This window comes from Protomyctophum bolini, assembly GCF_963924005.1.
Source record: "Protomyctophum bolini genome assembly, chromosome: 14".
In the NCBI taxonomy this organism is placed as follows: Eukaryota; Metazoa; Chordata; class Actinopteri; order Myctophiformes; family Myctophidae; genus Protomyctophum; species Protomyctophum bolini.
In genome coordinates this window covers 5,420,568-5,435,116 of record NC_137875.1, presented here as the reverse complement: position 1 = coordinate 5,435,116, position 14,549 = coordinate 5,420,568, and the positions used below count along the sequence as shown (strand labels likewise).

The 14,549-nt window shown below is 45.7% G+C and overlaps 1 protein-coding gene across 7 annotated transcripts in view; it reads right to left on the bottom strand.

The window, feature by feature from the left end:
• mymx (myomixer) overlaps window positions 1-14,549 on the bottom strand; it is a 62,890-nt gene that overhangs the window by 28,036 nt on the left and 20,305 nt on the right. For 6 of the 7 annotated variants that reach the window (XM_080782438.1, XM_080782443.1, XM_080782442.1 and 3 more), the window contains 7 exons: window positions 13,191-13,428; window positions 7,696-7,883; window positions 7,507-7,603; window positions 5,719-5,868; window positions 4,632-4,781; window positions 2,595-2,851; window positions 417-555 (listed from right to left, as the gene is read on the bottom strand). In XM_080782438.1, coding sequence (XP_080638564.1) covers window positions 417-555; window positions 2,595-2,851; window positions 4,632-4,781; window positions 5,719-5,868; window positions 7,507-7,603; window positions 7,696-7,883; window positions 13,191-13,428 — 1,219 coding nt within the window. The remainder of the gene's footprint in view (window positions 1-416; window positions 556-2,594; window positions 2,852-4,631; window positions 4,782-5,718; window positions 5,869-7,506; window positions 7,604-7,695; window positions 7,884-13,190; window positions 13,429-14,549) is intronic. The other variant, XM_080782440.1, reaches the window with a different exon arrangement.

Below are 14,549 nucleotides of genomic sequence, written 5' to 3'. Positions count from 1 at the left end.
TTTCACTCCATTATTCAGTCTGAAAGCCGTTCTCTGAGACGGGGCAAAGTGGGACTCTTTGGCGATTGGTTCATTCATACCAGATCATCCCCAGCCCCATTGAGTAAGTAGTAAGTAGCCTTGCCGAGCAATGAGGCCCATAGGGCAGGAGCCCTAAGTACACCCCCTGGACATGACGCTAGTATGTCACAGGGACTTTCCCCCAATCTAACCCTTGATGCTGAGTGTCAAGCAGGGAGACACTGGGTCCCATTTTTACAGTCTTTGGTATGACCCGGCCAGGGATTGAACCCCGACCTCCCAGTCTCAGGGCGGACACTCTAACCACAAGGCCACTGAGCTGGTCCCATTGAGCCGGTTAGATTTTCAACCGAGAACCCTGTCACCAGAACCCTGGCTGTACTGAAACATCTCACCTGTCCCAGGCTGAACTGACACCCGCTGCTGAACTCCTGGCTCTCCTCCAGCTCCACGCGCTCCAGGAACTCTGTGAGCATGCGTGTGTCCTGCAGCTTGGAGCTCTGCTGGGTCAGAGCGCTCTGGACACTGTGGTACCTGCGTGGGAAAAACGTTAGGTTGGGACGTTAATAACCAACCCTGCATGTTTGTCTGTAACCAGGAACACAGGCCCGCGCTTCCTTCAGCGGAACCACATCACAGCAACTTAAGGGCACAGTTTGTTACGCAAGAGTGTCGCTCCTCTAAAGCAATTCATACATCATAATGTCTTAAATGTAAATATACACTGCGGGTCATGAAAGAACCCTGCATGGCCACCCAGGGTTTATATTATATTAGAGTTTGCAAATGGTTTTACACAACAAATGAGCCTTGAGCCACTCGTGTGCAGGGTTCAATAGTGAGGTCATCCCTCGTGTCTCGCAGCTGTTGAGAGAGAGAGAGAGAGAGAGAGAGCTCCCCGTACCTGCATCCATCCTCACACATCCGTCACTAACCTCATCCCAAACACGCCCTCGCCCTGGAAACACTTAACCGGAGCTCTTTCCTTTTATTTATTTTCTTTGGTTAGCTAGGTGTCCTTTACAGAGTCTGCTCTTGTGTTTATAGACATTTAGGTGCGTCCAATAAACCTAACCGGCGTTGCCACGCGCCAACTCGCCCCCTTCCTCCGAGAGGCAACCAGAGCCTCGCCAAGGAGGCGCGGGCATCGACTTGGAAAACATGGGCATGAGTGATTCTGACATACACTGACAACCTGCGGTTGAAGTGTAATGTCACGATACGTCTCAAATGAGTCAACGTTTGCCTCGCTATGAATGAGCACATCATGGGGGAATTATAGATTCTGCCCCAAGTAACAAAATAAATACGTTTACAAATCGAGTGCTAGTAGGAATGAATACGATATTAGTTCGTGGTTCGTGCACTTTATGAAGTGAAATTGTTTTTCTTTGAATAAATATAACCTTTCGGGTTTTATGAATAACTCTCTTCCACGTTTGATTCTGTACACGGTCTATCATACAGTAATGGCAGACATAACTCTGTAGTCACTTGGAAACACTGACAAGATTCGTGCTTTATGTCCTGACCTCAGCGAACACCCAGACCACAGGGTAGGGTCTCCAACGTTCACATCCATAACATGAATCCTCTGTGACTGCTGCGACTTCCCCCGAAAACACCTTTGCAATGGTGGAAAATATGTACGTGCATTTATTCACTGTACTTGAGTACACTTCCAATGTACTTTTTTATATACTCCACTACATTTCTTTGACAGCTTTGGTTACAAATTATTTTGCAGATTTAGATTATCTAGATTTAGATATTAATAATTGATCAAATTAGCTATTTTCAAATTGTGAAGCATAAAATAGGCCATAAGTGGTTCATAATAATAGTCCAATAACGGTAATAGTGGTTCTGAAATGGACATTCTGCATGTGTACATTTACTTTAACTTATAGTTATAGTATAAGTATATTTTGATACTAAGTAGGCAAGTAAGTATGTAAGCAACTGAAGCAAGTATGTAGGTAAGATCTTCAACGCAGGACAACAAAGTATACTAACGCTGTCGTATTAACTGCGGTGGCCGAACGGTTTGCGGAGCGGTCTTGATATCGGAAGGTCGCTAGTTTCGTATCCCCGGACCGGCACGTTAAAATTACCAGCGCTGAAGTGCCCTTGAGCAAGGCATTGAACCCCTACCATGAAATGTTCTATGAGCAGGGCCTGGCTGTAAACAAGCATCTCGAGCTTAGTCCACTTCCCTGGGTAAACAAAGAACTTTGCTTTGCTTTGCTCCTTTTACATTTTTAACCCATTCTGACCGGGCACCCATTTTGGGGTTAGCATCATGTTATGCTTTACCTATTGAAAAATAGCAGATCTACAAGCTCATATCGCGCCACCGAGTGGCGCGATACGAGCTTGTAGGTCTGCTATTTTTGAAAATTCGAAGAGCGACTGACATTTTTTGAATCTGATCTCAGGTCAGAATGGGTCAATCAGATCCAGTGTGTGTCCAGTGGAAACCTCGTATGAATCTGATCTCAGGTCAGAATGGGTTAAATGTCAATACTTCTTCTTCTTCATTCCACCGCATGGTGAGCAGCATCAGTACTCACTTCCTCTGGACCTGGTCCATGCGGGCGGGCAGGCCCTCTGCGTGGGGGTGGCTCTGGCCCCGGAGCCGGTCCACCTCCTGGCGGAGCGCGCGGAGCTCCAGGCTGCGCGCCGACACCTCTCTCTGCAGCAGACGGCTCTCCCTCTCGGCCCTGCTCATGGTGTCGGGGTCCCCCGCCAAGGAGGACTCTCTCATGGAGAGCTCCACGGACTCCAGCCAGGCCTCCAGGCTGCCCAGAGCCTGCAGCACTTTCACAGCCTGGATAGGGAGAGAGAGAGACATGTTATTATAATACAACCAGTGTTGTTTTTATGGCAGCACATTTTGATTTTAGTTTTAGTCATATAGGGCTGTATTTTGCGTGTCTTAAGTACCAGGTCTTATTCCCTAACTTGAGTAAACTAAAGACCTGGAGGTGTGATCAATGCTCTTTGGCCACTCAGAATAGCCATTGATCACGCCTCCAGGTCTTTAGTTTACTCAAGTTAGGGAATAAGACCTGGTAACTTAAGACAAGCAAAATACAGCCCATTGTCTCTTGAATAGTTTTCACTTAGTTGTAGTCACATTTTAGTCACCTGGAATGTTTCAGTGTTTAGTCTAGTTTTAGTCGACTAAATATCATAAGATTTTAGTCTAAATCTACAGTTGATTTAGTCGACTAAAATGTATTTTGGCGGGCCTTGATGCCGTCGTAATGACTGTTTTACACTTGCTGAAAATAGCGCGACGTGTTGTGAGCTTGCATGTAGATCGGCTATTTTCAGCATGCAACCAAGTGTAAAATGACTTGGATCTCTTGTCCACTAGTCCCTTCTTAACATTTTAGTCTAGTTTTTATTTGTTGACTAAATTGTCAGTATATTTAGTCTTAGTTTTAGTCATCGTAGCTTAGTTTTCATTTAGTTTCCATTTCGTTTTCCTCAGTGGAAAAAGGTAGTTGACGAACATTCTTCGTCTTAGTTTTAGTCGACGAAATCAACACTGAACACAACAGACAGTAAAGGCTTATTCATAGTCCAGTTTTGGGTGAAGAGGTGACTCACTAACCCGCGGCGTGACGTCAGTATGAATAGGCCTTAACATCACACCACATTTTAGACTCTAAACCGCTCACTGAGTAAAAGACAAAAGAGAAAAGCTGGTCATGAAGTTATGTACGAAAAGTCCAATGAAGCCACATTTGGCAAGTTAAACACACTGAAGACTCTGGAGGTATAGACCCTGACCTGAATTACTTCTGTTCCAATAAAACACTTGTACTTATTCCCAGACTTAAAATTTGGGGGGAATTTGCAGTCTCTTTCCATCCCATAATTAAATGATATGGCTGAGCAATTTATACGCTTTGGATCAACCATTTTTGCATTTTTAAAGATAGGTCTATACCTTACAGGCTTTGCCAATTAAGGTGGTAAAAAGCAAAGTAATTGAGCTCCTAAACTGGGAGTGTATACGTAGCTCAGGCCCCGAGCCATTATAACACCTTCAAATGAGGAATACCAGTCTAAGATTATCCGTCACACACCCATGAATTACACTCTAGCTTAACCCATTTCGGACGGGAACCCCTTTTGGTGTTTTAAGCATTCTGTTTCTACTTTAGCTATTGAAAAATAGCAGATCTACAAGCTCATAGCACGCCACCGAGTGGCGCGCTACGAGCTTGTAGGTCTGCTATTTTTTGAAAAGTCGTGAAAATGTGGCGCAAATCTTTGAATATATATTCTTTCAGAGTGAGCGTTTAGAACTCAAATCTTTGCTTCTGGGAGGTGGGTCCCTGGAACTACATATTTTCAGATGGGGGGTCGGCAGCCAATTTCATATATTTTTATGGGTCCTTGACATGAAAATGTTTGAGAATGGCTGACATATAGAAACATAGGGTTTTTCAGAAAACTGTCAGGATTTAGAAGACATTTTGTAGAATCGTTCCCAGGTCAAAATGCGTTAAGAAATAAAGCAATTTTACCTCATTATGACTTATGAGGAAAAACTCCTACTCTGGGAAACTATGATCTATGGAGGACCTTCTTACCCTGAAACCCAGCTCTTCTGAAGCCTGCAGAAACACGGCATTCCTTTGGTGCCTGCGCCGCAGCTCTTCCCACAGAACCTCCAGTTGGCCGAGGAACTCCTGGATCTTGGCGCTGCCAGGGTGCTGCGCTCGGATCAACCCGCGGCCCTCCTGAGAGAGAGAGAGGGTGCAGAAGGGATGAGAACAGAACATGACTGAGAACTGATGGAATACATCAACTGAACCAGTGGTCCGGGACCAGTGTTGTTTTTGGCAGCATTTTTTTTTTTTTCTTTAAATTTTATCCCACGATTTTGCAACCCCGTTTTTTCACCCAGTGCCAATGAATTATCTAATGTAATCCTCTGCCAACCTGGGGGGGGCAGCGGAGTGACCTCATGCTTCCTTCTATGCATGAGGAGTCCAAGCTGCTTCTTTTCACCTGACTGGGGGGGAGTTTCCCCGGCCGAACGTACAGTAGCGCGTGGAATGAACACGTTATTTCCGACCAAGTTCCTTTCCCCTCCATCAGGCGCCCCGGCTGGCCAGGGGGAGGTAGTTTTAGAGACCAGGATTCCTGCATGTTTTTGTGAGGGTATCTACCCTAGGGGACACGGGGAGAACATGCAAACTCCACACAGAAATGCCCTTTCGCCAACCACGCCTCGGGTATGGGCACTGATGACACAGAGGAAGAGACACGCCCCCAGCTCCCACAACATCCCCAGCGGGAATCGAACCCAGGACCTTCTAGCTGTGAGGCGACAGCACTACCGACTGTGTGACCGTGCCCCTTGGTTCCCAAGCTTTTTAATGTCAAGGACCCCCAAATTGACACTAATTATCCTGCGGACCCCCATTTGAAAAGACATGCCAGGGACCCCTCCATAAGAGAAGATTTTTACGGCTCCAGCAGTGATTCCCAACCAGTTTAATTTCAAAGGCCCCCAGTTTGACATGCATTAGTCTATACGGACCCCCATTTAATGGCATTTCTATCTCTGGGACCCCCAATTTATATTGTAAAATCAATGTTAATTTAACTAACGGGTCCATTTGGTTCCATTTGTACTTATTTCCAGAGAAACAGAGAGAGGTTTTTTTTTACCCTTTTCACCACTTCTATCCTGGCTCTGTTGGAGAGGATCTCTTGTTCCAGAGCACCTTGACACCTCCTGGCCGCGTCCAGTCCCTCTGACCGGGCCATGGAGCACACCTGTGTGGCTGTGGAGACGTTGTCTTTGAGCCAGGACAGGGTCTGTGGAGGTGAGGAGAGGACGTATGTGAGGACTTTAAGGGACAACGTTGTCTTTGAGCCAGGACAGGGTCTGTGGAGGTGAGGAGGACAGGGAGAGACTATTAAAGGGACAACGTTGTCTTTGAGCCATAGGACAGGGTCTGTGGAGGTGAGGAGAGAGAGAGAGGACGTATGTGAGGACTTTAAGGGACAACGTTGTCTTTGAGCCAGGACAGGGTCTGTGGAGGTGAGGAGAGGACGGAGGGAGAGACTATTAGGGGACAACGTTGTCTTTGAGCCAGGACAGGGTCTGTGGAGGTGAGGAGGACAGAGGGAGAGGACGTATGTGAGGACTTTAAGGGACAACGTTGTCTTTCAGCCAGGACAGGGTCTGTGGAGGTGAGGAGAGGACGTATGTGAGGACTTTAAGGGACAACGTTGTCTTTGACAGGGTCTGTGGAGGTGAGGTGGAGGTGAGGACGGACGGAGAGAAAGGACGGATGTGAGGACCATTAAGACAGGTGACATTTAAACACCAAAGGAAACGGTTTGGTGGTGAACAGGATCCCCACCCAACATACTCAGCACTTGCAAAACAAAAACAGGACAATTCCTGGAAATTAGGCTCTCTCTCTCTCTCTCTCTCTCTCTCTCTCTCACACACACACACACACACACACACACACACACACACTCTTTCTCTCTCTCTCCCACACACACACACACACACACACACACACACACACACACACACACACACACACACGTGGCCCTGTTGCATAATAATGGTGTAATGCTTGATGCGTAGTACATACATGTGGCAAAGGGTTTATACTATAGGTTTATGAGTTTGAGCTTTGTTTTTTTATGTTGAGGTCACAACTAGAACATTTAATGGAACGTCATCTCATTTAGGTTTGACTGTTTTATTGTGAAGCGCTGCTCCATGGTTTGGGGGAACATGTGTGTGAAAAGCTTTAGGGGTTTTCAGTGTGGAGGAAAGGAAATGCAGTGTCTTTGGCGAGGGCCAAAAAGGGTCAGTCACCTTTGAGGCAGCGGTGGCCGAACGGTTTGCAGAGCGGTCTTGATATCGGAAGGTCGCTATAGTTCGCATCCCCGGACCGGCACGTTAAAACTACCACCGCTGAAGTGCCCTTATTGGACAAGGCATTGAACCTCTACCATGAAATGTTCTATGAGCAGGGCCTGGCTGTAAACAAGTTATTGAGCTTAGTCCAGTTACCCTGGGTAAACATAGTACCTTTCCTTTCCTTAGTCCAGTTACCCTGCAGGTAAACATAGTACCTTTCCTTTCCTTAGTCCAGTTACCCTGGGTAAACATAGTACCTTTCCTTTCCTTAGTCCAGTTACCCTGGGTAAACATAGTACCTTTCCTTTCCTTAGTCCAGTTACCCTGGGTAAACATAGTACCTTTCCTTTCCTTAGTCCAGTTACCCTGGGTAAACATAGTACCTTTCCTTTCCTTAGTCCAGTTACCCTGGGTAAACATAGTACCTTTCCTTTCCTTAGTCCAGTTACCCTGGGTAAACATAGTACCTTTCCTTTCCTTAGTCCAGTTACCCTGGGTAAACATCGTACCTTTCCTTTCCTTAGTCCAGTTACCCTGGGTAAACATAGTACCTTTCCTTTCCTTTTTACCTTGTCCGCAGAGACGGTGAACTTCTGGAGCTGAGCGTGAGGCTGTGGGTGGCCTGGTGAGGCGGCGGCAGGTTTGGGCTCCACTCGGGGTTTCCTGCTGTAAAGTAAACGCAGAACATGTGACTCCAATTATATGACTTACATAATGAGAGAGAGAGAGAGAGAGAGAGAGAGAGGCTGAAATGTCACCTTTCACAGTCTGACTGATGTCCCACCATGACATCATCGCCATGCACGTGGGCGGGGCCGTCTCCCGAGGGGGGTGAAGGGGGGGTGTGGTTTGCTGATTGGTTCTCCTCCTCGCCGCCGCTGTGGCGGCTGCTCGGTGTTTGGCTGCTCGGTGTTTGGCCGCCGGCGCTCACACAGACACGGTTGTTCTATAGACACAAAAAAAGAGCAAAAAAGGCTATTTAACCCATTCTGACCTGAGATCAGATTCTAAAAAATGTCTTCTACATCCTGACAGTTTTTCATTCTGACCTGAGATCAGATTCTAAAAAAATGTCTTCTGTGTCAGTCGCTCTTCGATTTTTCAAAAAATAGCAGACCTACAAGCTCGTAGCGCGCCACTCGGTGGCGCGCTACGAGCTTGTAGATCTGCTGTTTTTCAATAGCTAAAGCATAACACAGTGCTAACACCAAAACGGGTTCCCGCCCAAAATGGATTAAACATATATATAATAATTCAACAGAATACTTTTAGTTTTTGCCTTTTTTTCCTGTCAGTTTTAGTCACGTGAAACGTGCCAATTAAACGGCGCCCGTGACGCCTATGCTGACGTGATACGTGACAGATAGAGTAATCATGCTATATGAAAATTGGTTCTTGGTCTCAGGGACAACTGCCAGACCAGACATGGATTACTACAGCAACAGAAAATAAGCAGAACTGCTTTTTCTCTTGTTTGACAATGATGACATTATTACACAAAATAGACAGGGGAGGATGGAAATAAAATAAAAAAAGCAGCTACACTCTTTATGCATTATGAAAGCAGATGTAAACCCCTGCCAGATTACTGACATGTGCTACAGCACTCTGATGACTAAGACCAACCATTACGGTTGTAAATGCACTCTTCACTCGCGTATCCCCCACTCTCCTTAACCCCTTTTGGACGGGAACCTCTTTTGGTGTTTTTAAGTATTATGTTATAACTTTAGCTATTGAAAAATAGGAGATCTACAGTACAAGCGCACAGAGTGCCGCGCTACGAGCTTGTAGATCTGCTATTTTTTTGAAACATCGTGAAAATGTGGTGCAAATCTTTGAATTTATATATAATTTTCTAACATTTTTAAGTAAAATCTTTGCTTCTGGGGGGGTCCCTGGAACAACATATTTTCAGATGGGGGTCAGCGGCCCAATTACAGATAATTTCTGGGGGTCCTTGACATGAAATAGTTTGAGAACCACTGACATAGAAACATGGGGTTTTTCAGAAAACCGTCAGGATTTAGAAAGACATTTTGTAGAATCGAACTTACGTCAAAAATGGGTTAAATAGCAGTGTTATTATTATTATTTCAGTGATTTCTATTTCCATCGCCAACCACCCTGACTCCTTCCAAGGCTACGGCATGAGGAGGGGACAGTGGTAAGGTCAGTTGTATACGTACAGTATGTAGCCTACAGTAGAAATATTAAATATATGAGAGATGTCAGCGGCCACTAAGTTCCGTTTATACGACCGCTCGGGTACAGTATAGCGGTGACAGAGTGGAAGCAACGTGTGGTTTTTGGACTCCTACAGTGACAGACATCCTGAAAGTCACTGTGTGTGTGTGTGTGTGTGTGTGTGTGTGTGTGTGTGTGTGTGTGTGTGTGTGCGTGTGTGTACCAGCCATTGCGGCCCGCTGCAGGGTGTCACCTGACATCTCACAACAATCAAGAACCACAGCATTCATTAATGGGTTGGGTAGGAAAAACATCAATTCAGCGTAGAATCGTGATTCACTTGTTCAATTCAGTGTAGAATCGTGATTCACTTGTTCAATTCAGCGTAGAATCGTGATTCACTTGTTCAATTCAGCGTAGAATCGTGATTCACTTGTTCAATTCAGCGTAGAATCGTGATTCACTTGTTCAATTCAGCGTAGAATCGTGATTCACTTGTTCAATTCAGCGTAGAATCGTGATTCACTTGTTCAATTCAGCGTAGAATCGTGATTCACTTGTTCAATTCAGCGTAGAATCGTGATTCACTTGTTCAATTCAGCGTAGAATCGTGATTCACTTGTTCAATTCAGCGTAGAATCGTGATTCACTTGTCACGATATAGATTCTTTAACACCGAAAATATATGATTTTATGATTATGATGATTCTGAAATACATAATTATACATGTATTCATTCATTGTTATTTGTATAATATAGCTATTGTTTAAAATGGAATACAAATGGCAATGGATTGCAGACATGCAATGCATCGTGACAATAATTGAATTGTGAGGTACCAAATCCCTAGTGATTCCCAACCCTATAGAATTAATCCACTAGTGTCGTACAGTATGCATGACATTTGGGAACAATTGTAACAAAAAACCGGATGCGATAATCATGCAATGCATGCGAGAGTGCAGACTTAAGGCTCATACATAGTCTGGATGTGAGGTGGTGAGGTGACCACCGAACTACAACATGACGTCACTGAGGTGACCACCGAACTACAACATGACGTCACTGAGCCGCGGTGAAGAGCAAACCACCGCCACCGCTCCAGCCCTTCTCTCTGTTTTTACTCAACCACCACTCAAAGTTATTTCAGCTCCGGTGGTCACCTCACCACCGGAGCGGTGGTCACCTCACCACCGAAAATCCAGACTATGAATAGGCCTTTACCGGGCCTCCTGAATCTACTGCACGTACGATGTGATGTTATAAATCTGGCATAACATCCTGTATCACAACGTCTTTCCCACCTGCCTGTAAAAACAGACCTGGCAACAGAAAGAAGCACTCTGTGACAAATAATAACGGCGACAGATTTCTGTCAGTGGTTTCGAAAACCGTAGAAATCCACATTCATACAAGAGTCCAACCAGCACAAAGCAGTCATTAATAATGGTGTTTTATGGAGTATAGTTTTAATTTAACCATGGCTGTTTTCTGACTCTGCTTACAGAAGAAGTGAGTCAGAGTGCCTGAGGGAAAGTGTCCCCTTCCACAGTCAGTACTACAGGAGATGCAGTACATTGAAGAGAGTCTAACATCGTTTACTAACACGACAATCATTTTATACGAAGCCCGCCCGAGTCACACAGGGGCAACATTATCGGCCTATTTATGTATTCAAACAGCAAACATAACAAGCAGGCCTAATGAATTTGACAGGGAGGGCCTGATAACCATCACGATGACGTCCTACTTCCCCCCCCGTGCTCGCTTCCGACTCCAGAACTGTCGCTTCGCCCGCCACTGTAAACATCTCCAGTGGAGCGCTCCAAAACCGCAATTTGTTTCACCAAAAAGGAAGAAAACGGGTGAATTATGTAACCGGGTGAAGAAAAAAAAAGCCATCTAATGACTTCCTAAGGCCTTATTCTACTAATGCATGTTGCACTCTTTAGCCACTTTAATCCTATAGACTTTGTGGCACGAATCGTGCGATGCGCTGAGAGCTTGTACATCTGCTATTTTTTGCAGAATGTTCGTCTGTCATGACATGCCTGTCAAGTATGGGGATACTTAGGATTCACGTGGTCTAAGCTTGAGTGTCTTTCAACGATACTGCTCCCTGCTTGCCTACTTTCCGTTCTTGTCTGTCTTCTATAACCTCCTTCAGCTTCATTCCCCTCTCCTCTGCTCTGCGGGCCTTTCCTTTTTCCGCATCGTGTGATGTCAGTTGAGAACTATCACTAAAAGCACCACCATGCCCATATGGTCTGCAGCTGTGGCATCTGGCCGCAATTAGCCAAAGAAACAGACGTTAGCCATGTTTACCTGGAGCAACGATGCCGCTATAGCGCTGGCCCTGGCTATCACACCATCGTCGCAATCACAAACACGGACATGTTTATCTGTGTCTATAGGAACACACGAGCACATACTGGAATAGAGATGGACAGGGGGGGTGTGCGTGTGTGCGAGCGTGTGTGTAAGATCACTAAGGAACTAAGGAAGAGTGGGCAGCTTGATGTTTATAGTAATGTAAAGTATACATTTGATTCATAACACAACATTTTGCTGTGTGGCAGTTTTCCCTTTGATTACTGGTTGAGACGACTGCGAGTCAGTAGTGCAAAGAGAGGTGAAGTGGCATTGACCTTCTGCGATACCGCTTGGACTTGACACAACACAGTCACTGTGTGCATCAAATCCCAGACTCTAACAAGGTCAAAAAATTGCAAAAAATATATCACTAAATATACACACAATTACAGCTTTTTATAAAATACCGCACACACTTCCAAGTCCAAGCTACTAAATCGTACTCGTTCTCCTAAAACGACAGCAGACACTGGCTTCCTTGTAGGTTTTATGGGACACAAGGAGAACTCCAAATGTTCGAGTGTTCATTGGCCCTCTGACATGAAGAATGTCGTGTCGGAGAGGATACCATGAGCTCCGCAGATTACCCACTCGCGCCGCAGCGGGCCAACAAAACCATCTATTAACCCATTTAGGCCTGACGTCTTTTCTGAAGAAAAAAAACATGTTTCTATGTCAGTTGTTCTCAAACATATTCATGTCAAGGAACCCCAAATATATAGGACATTGGCCTCTGAACCCCATCTGAAAATATGTAGTTCCAGGGACCCCCTCAGTAGCAAAGATTCGAGTTAAAAACTTGCTCTGAAAGAACATATATTCAAAGATTTCAGGCACATTTTCACGATTTTTCTAAAATAGCAGACCTACAAGCTCGTAGCGCGCCACTCGGTGGCGCGCTACGAGCTTGTAGATCTGCCATTTTTCAATAGCTAAAGCATTAAATAATGCTAACACCAAAAGGGGTTCCCGCCCAGAATGGGTTAATATTGCACTAATCCAACGGCTGTGTACTTTATACGTTACGGCGGTTGAAAGCCCCAGATGTTATTTTAACCATAATGTTAAAGGATATGAAAACTATTAGGATCCTGGGAGCCTGGAGGGGAAGCACCTATTTTCTCTGGCTCCTCGTTCATCCATGTTGTTACAATCACAGCCCTGAAACATCCTTCATGGAAACTTATGGAGCCCCGGCCGGTGCCAGGGTAAATAACACCTCAACGGCGCTTCCTGTGAGTTGTACACGGCGTTAATATTTATAACGCAGCAAGGCCCGTCTAGAACCTCATGTTAGAGGAGATAGAGGATAGCACCGATAATAAATGTTGAGCTAAAGCAGTCGCAGTCGGGTGTATACTGGAGACCCTCTCAGGCCTCATCCCGATGGCTATACGAAATGCTATTATTTAGACAACCTGGATGAATTGCACCTCAGGCATTTTCCAGTTCCGTGGGACAAAGTGCGTCATCCTTCTCTCTAAAAAGGCACACGGAACAGTGTGGAGTGCGAAGCTGTCGTCCTTATTACGTCGTGGTTCTGGATGGAACCGGAGAGGGCTGAGCTCTGTTGCCAGCAGCCCAGATGGGCTTGGTTCTCCCAGCAGAGAGAGAGAGGGAGCGAAGAAAGACCACAGAATGGTTAATCCAGTAATAGAACAAAAAGTACCGTCCGGGTCGGGAGCCACTTACCACCACGCAGCCTTTGAGGCCATTCTGATCTTCCTTCACCTCCTTTCCCACGACCCTCTGCTGTGAGTCTGTTCCCAGGACAGCACTCTGCTGCGGTTCAGTGGCCGATGTCAGGGGGTCAGCGTCTTCCCTGGCAGCGGGAGCCACCGCCGTGGAGCCGGCGGGAGTGGAGCCGACGGGAGCCGCTGCCGTGGGGGCGGCCGTGGGGCCGGCGGGAGCCACCGCTGTCCTGTCACTCCTGCAGGGGAAACAAGGAGGTTAACCAATTTTGTGCGGGAACCCCTTTTGGTGTTAGCATTGTGCTATGCTTTAGCTATTGAAAAATAGCAGATCTACAAGCTCATAGTGCGCCACCGAGTGGCGCGCTACGAGCTTGTATAGGTCTGCTATTTTTGAAAAACCGAAGAACGACTGACATAGAAACATAGCTTTTTTCAGAAAACTGCTTTTTCAGAAAACATTTTTAGAATCTGATCTCGGGTCAGAATGGGTTAATGACGTTATACTGTACGCCGTAGGGCTGTCAGCGGAGCCGCTGGACCACGGTCTCAAGACGCACACGCACACACACACACACACACACACACACACACACACACACACACACACACACACACACACACGCACAGCCCTGTAGCCACAGTATACATTCCTATTATGGGTCTTCCAACCCAAGTTTTGACAGTGTTTGTGTATACGTGCAGTTTAAATAGCCCTGAAAGGCACCAGATAAGAGGAAAGTGGAGATGATGTAATGTTTGGATCTAAAGATAGCCCACCAACATGAGAGACTCTCAGCCTGAGAAATGTTTGGGGAAGAAAAAAAAAAACAGCCTGGAGGAGATGGAGTTATGCCTCACTGTATTTATGATTGTGACCGTGCCAGTTCTTTTTTCTCCATGTGAATTATGAAGTGGCCGGCATGCAGGCCCGGCACGCTGTTGTATAAATGGCATTTGAGGGATGTACAGTACAGTACAATCACACGGGTAAATGTACATTAGCAGAGACTCACTGTGGATCGTGATTTGAAGTTGAAACTTGTATGTCGCTATACGTTTTTATAGCACATTTTATGCAACGCCACATGCCAAGAGTTAATCCGTTTTTCTCATTCGTGTTAAGAAGTTAAGTTTCAAAGAAAAGTCAACACTTTCAAATGTCACTGTGCTTGTTACAGTGTGATGAATATGAACCATTTAGAAGGAACCAGCGTTGTCCAGGGCACGGGCTGAAATCCTGCAAGGACAAAAAATAACAAATAGGAGATCTACAAGCTCACAACGCGTTGCGTTGCGACACGTTGAGAGCTTGTAGATCTGCTATTTTCGGGTCACAAGTAACCCAGCACTCTTTATA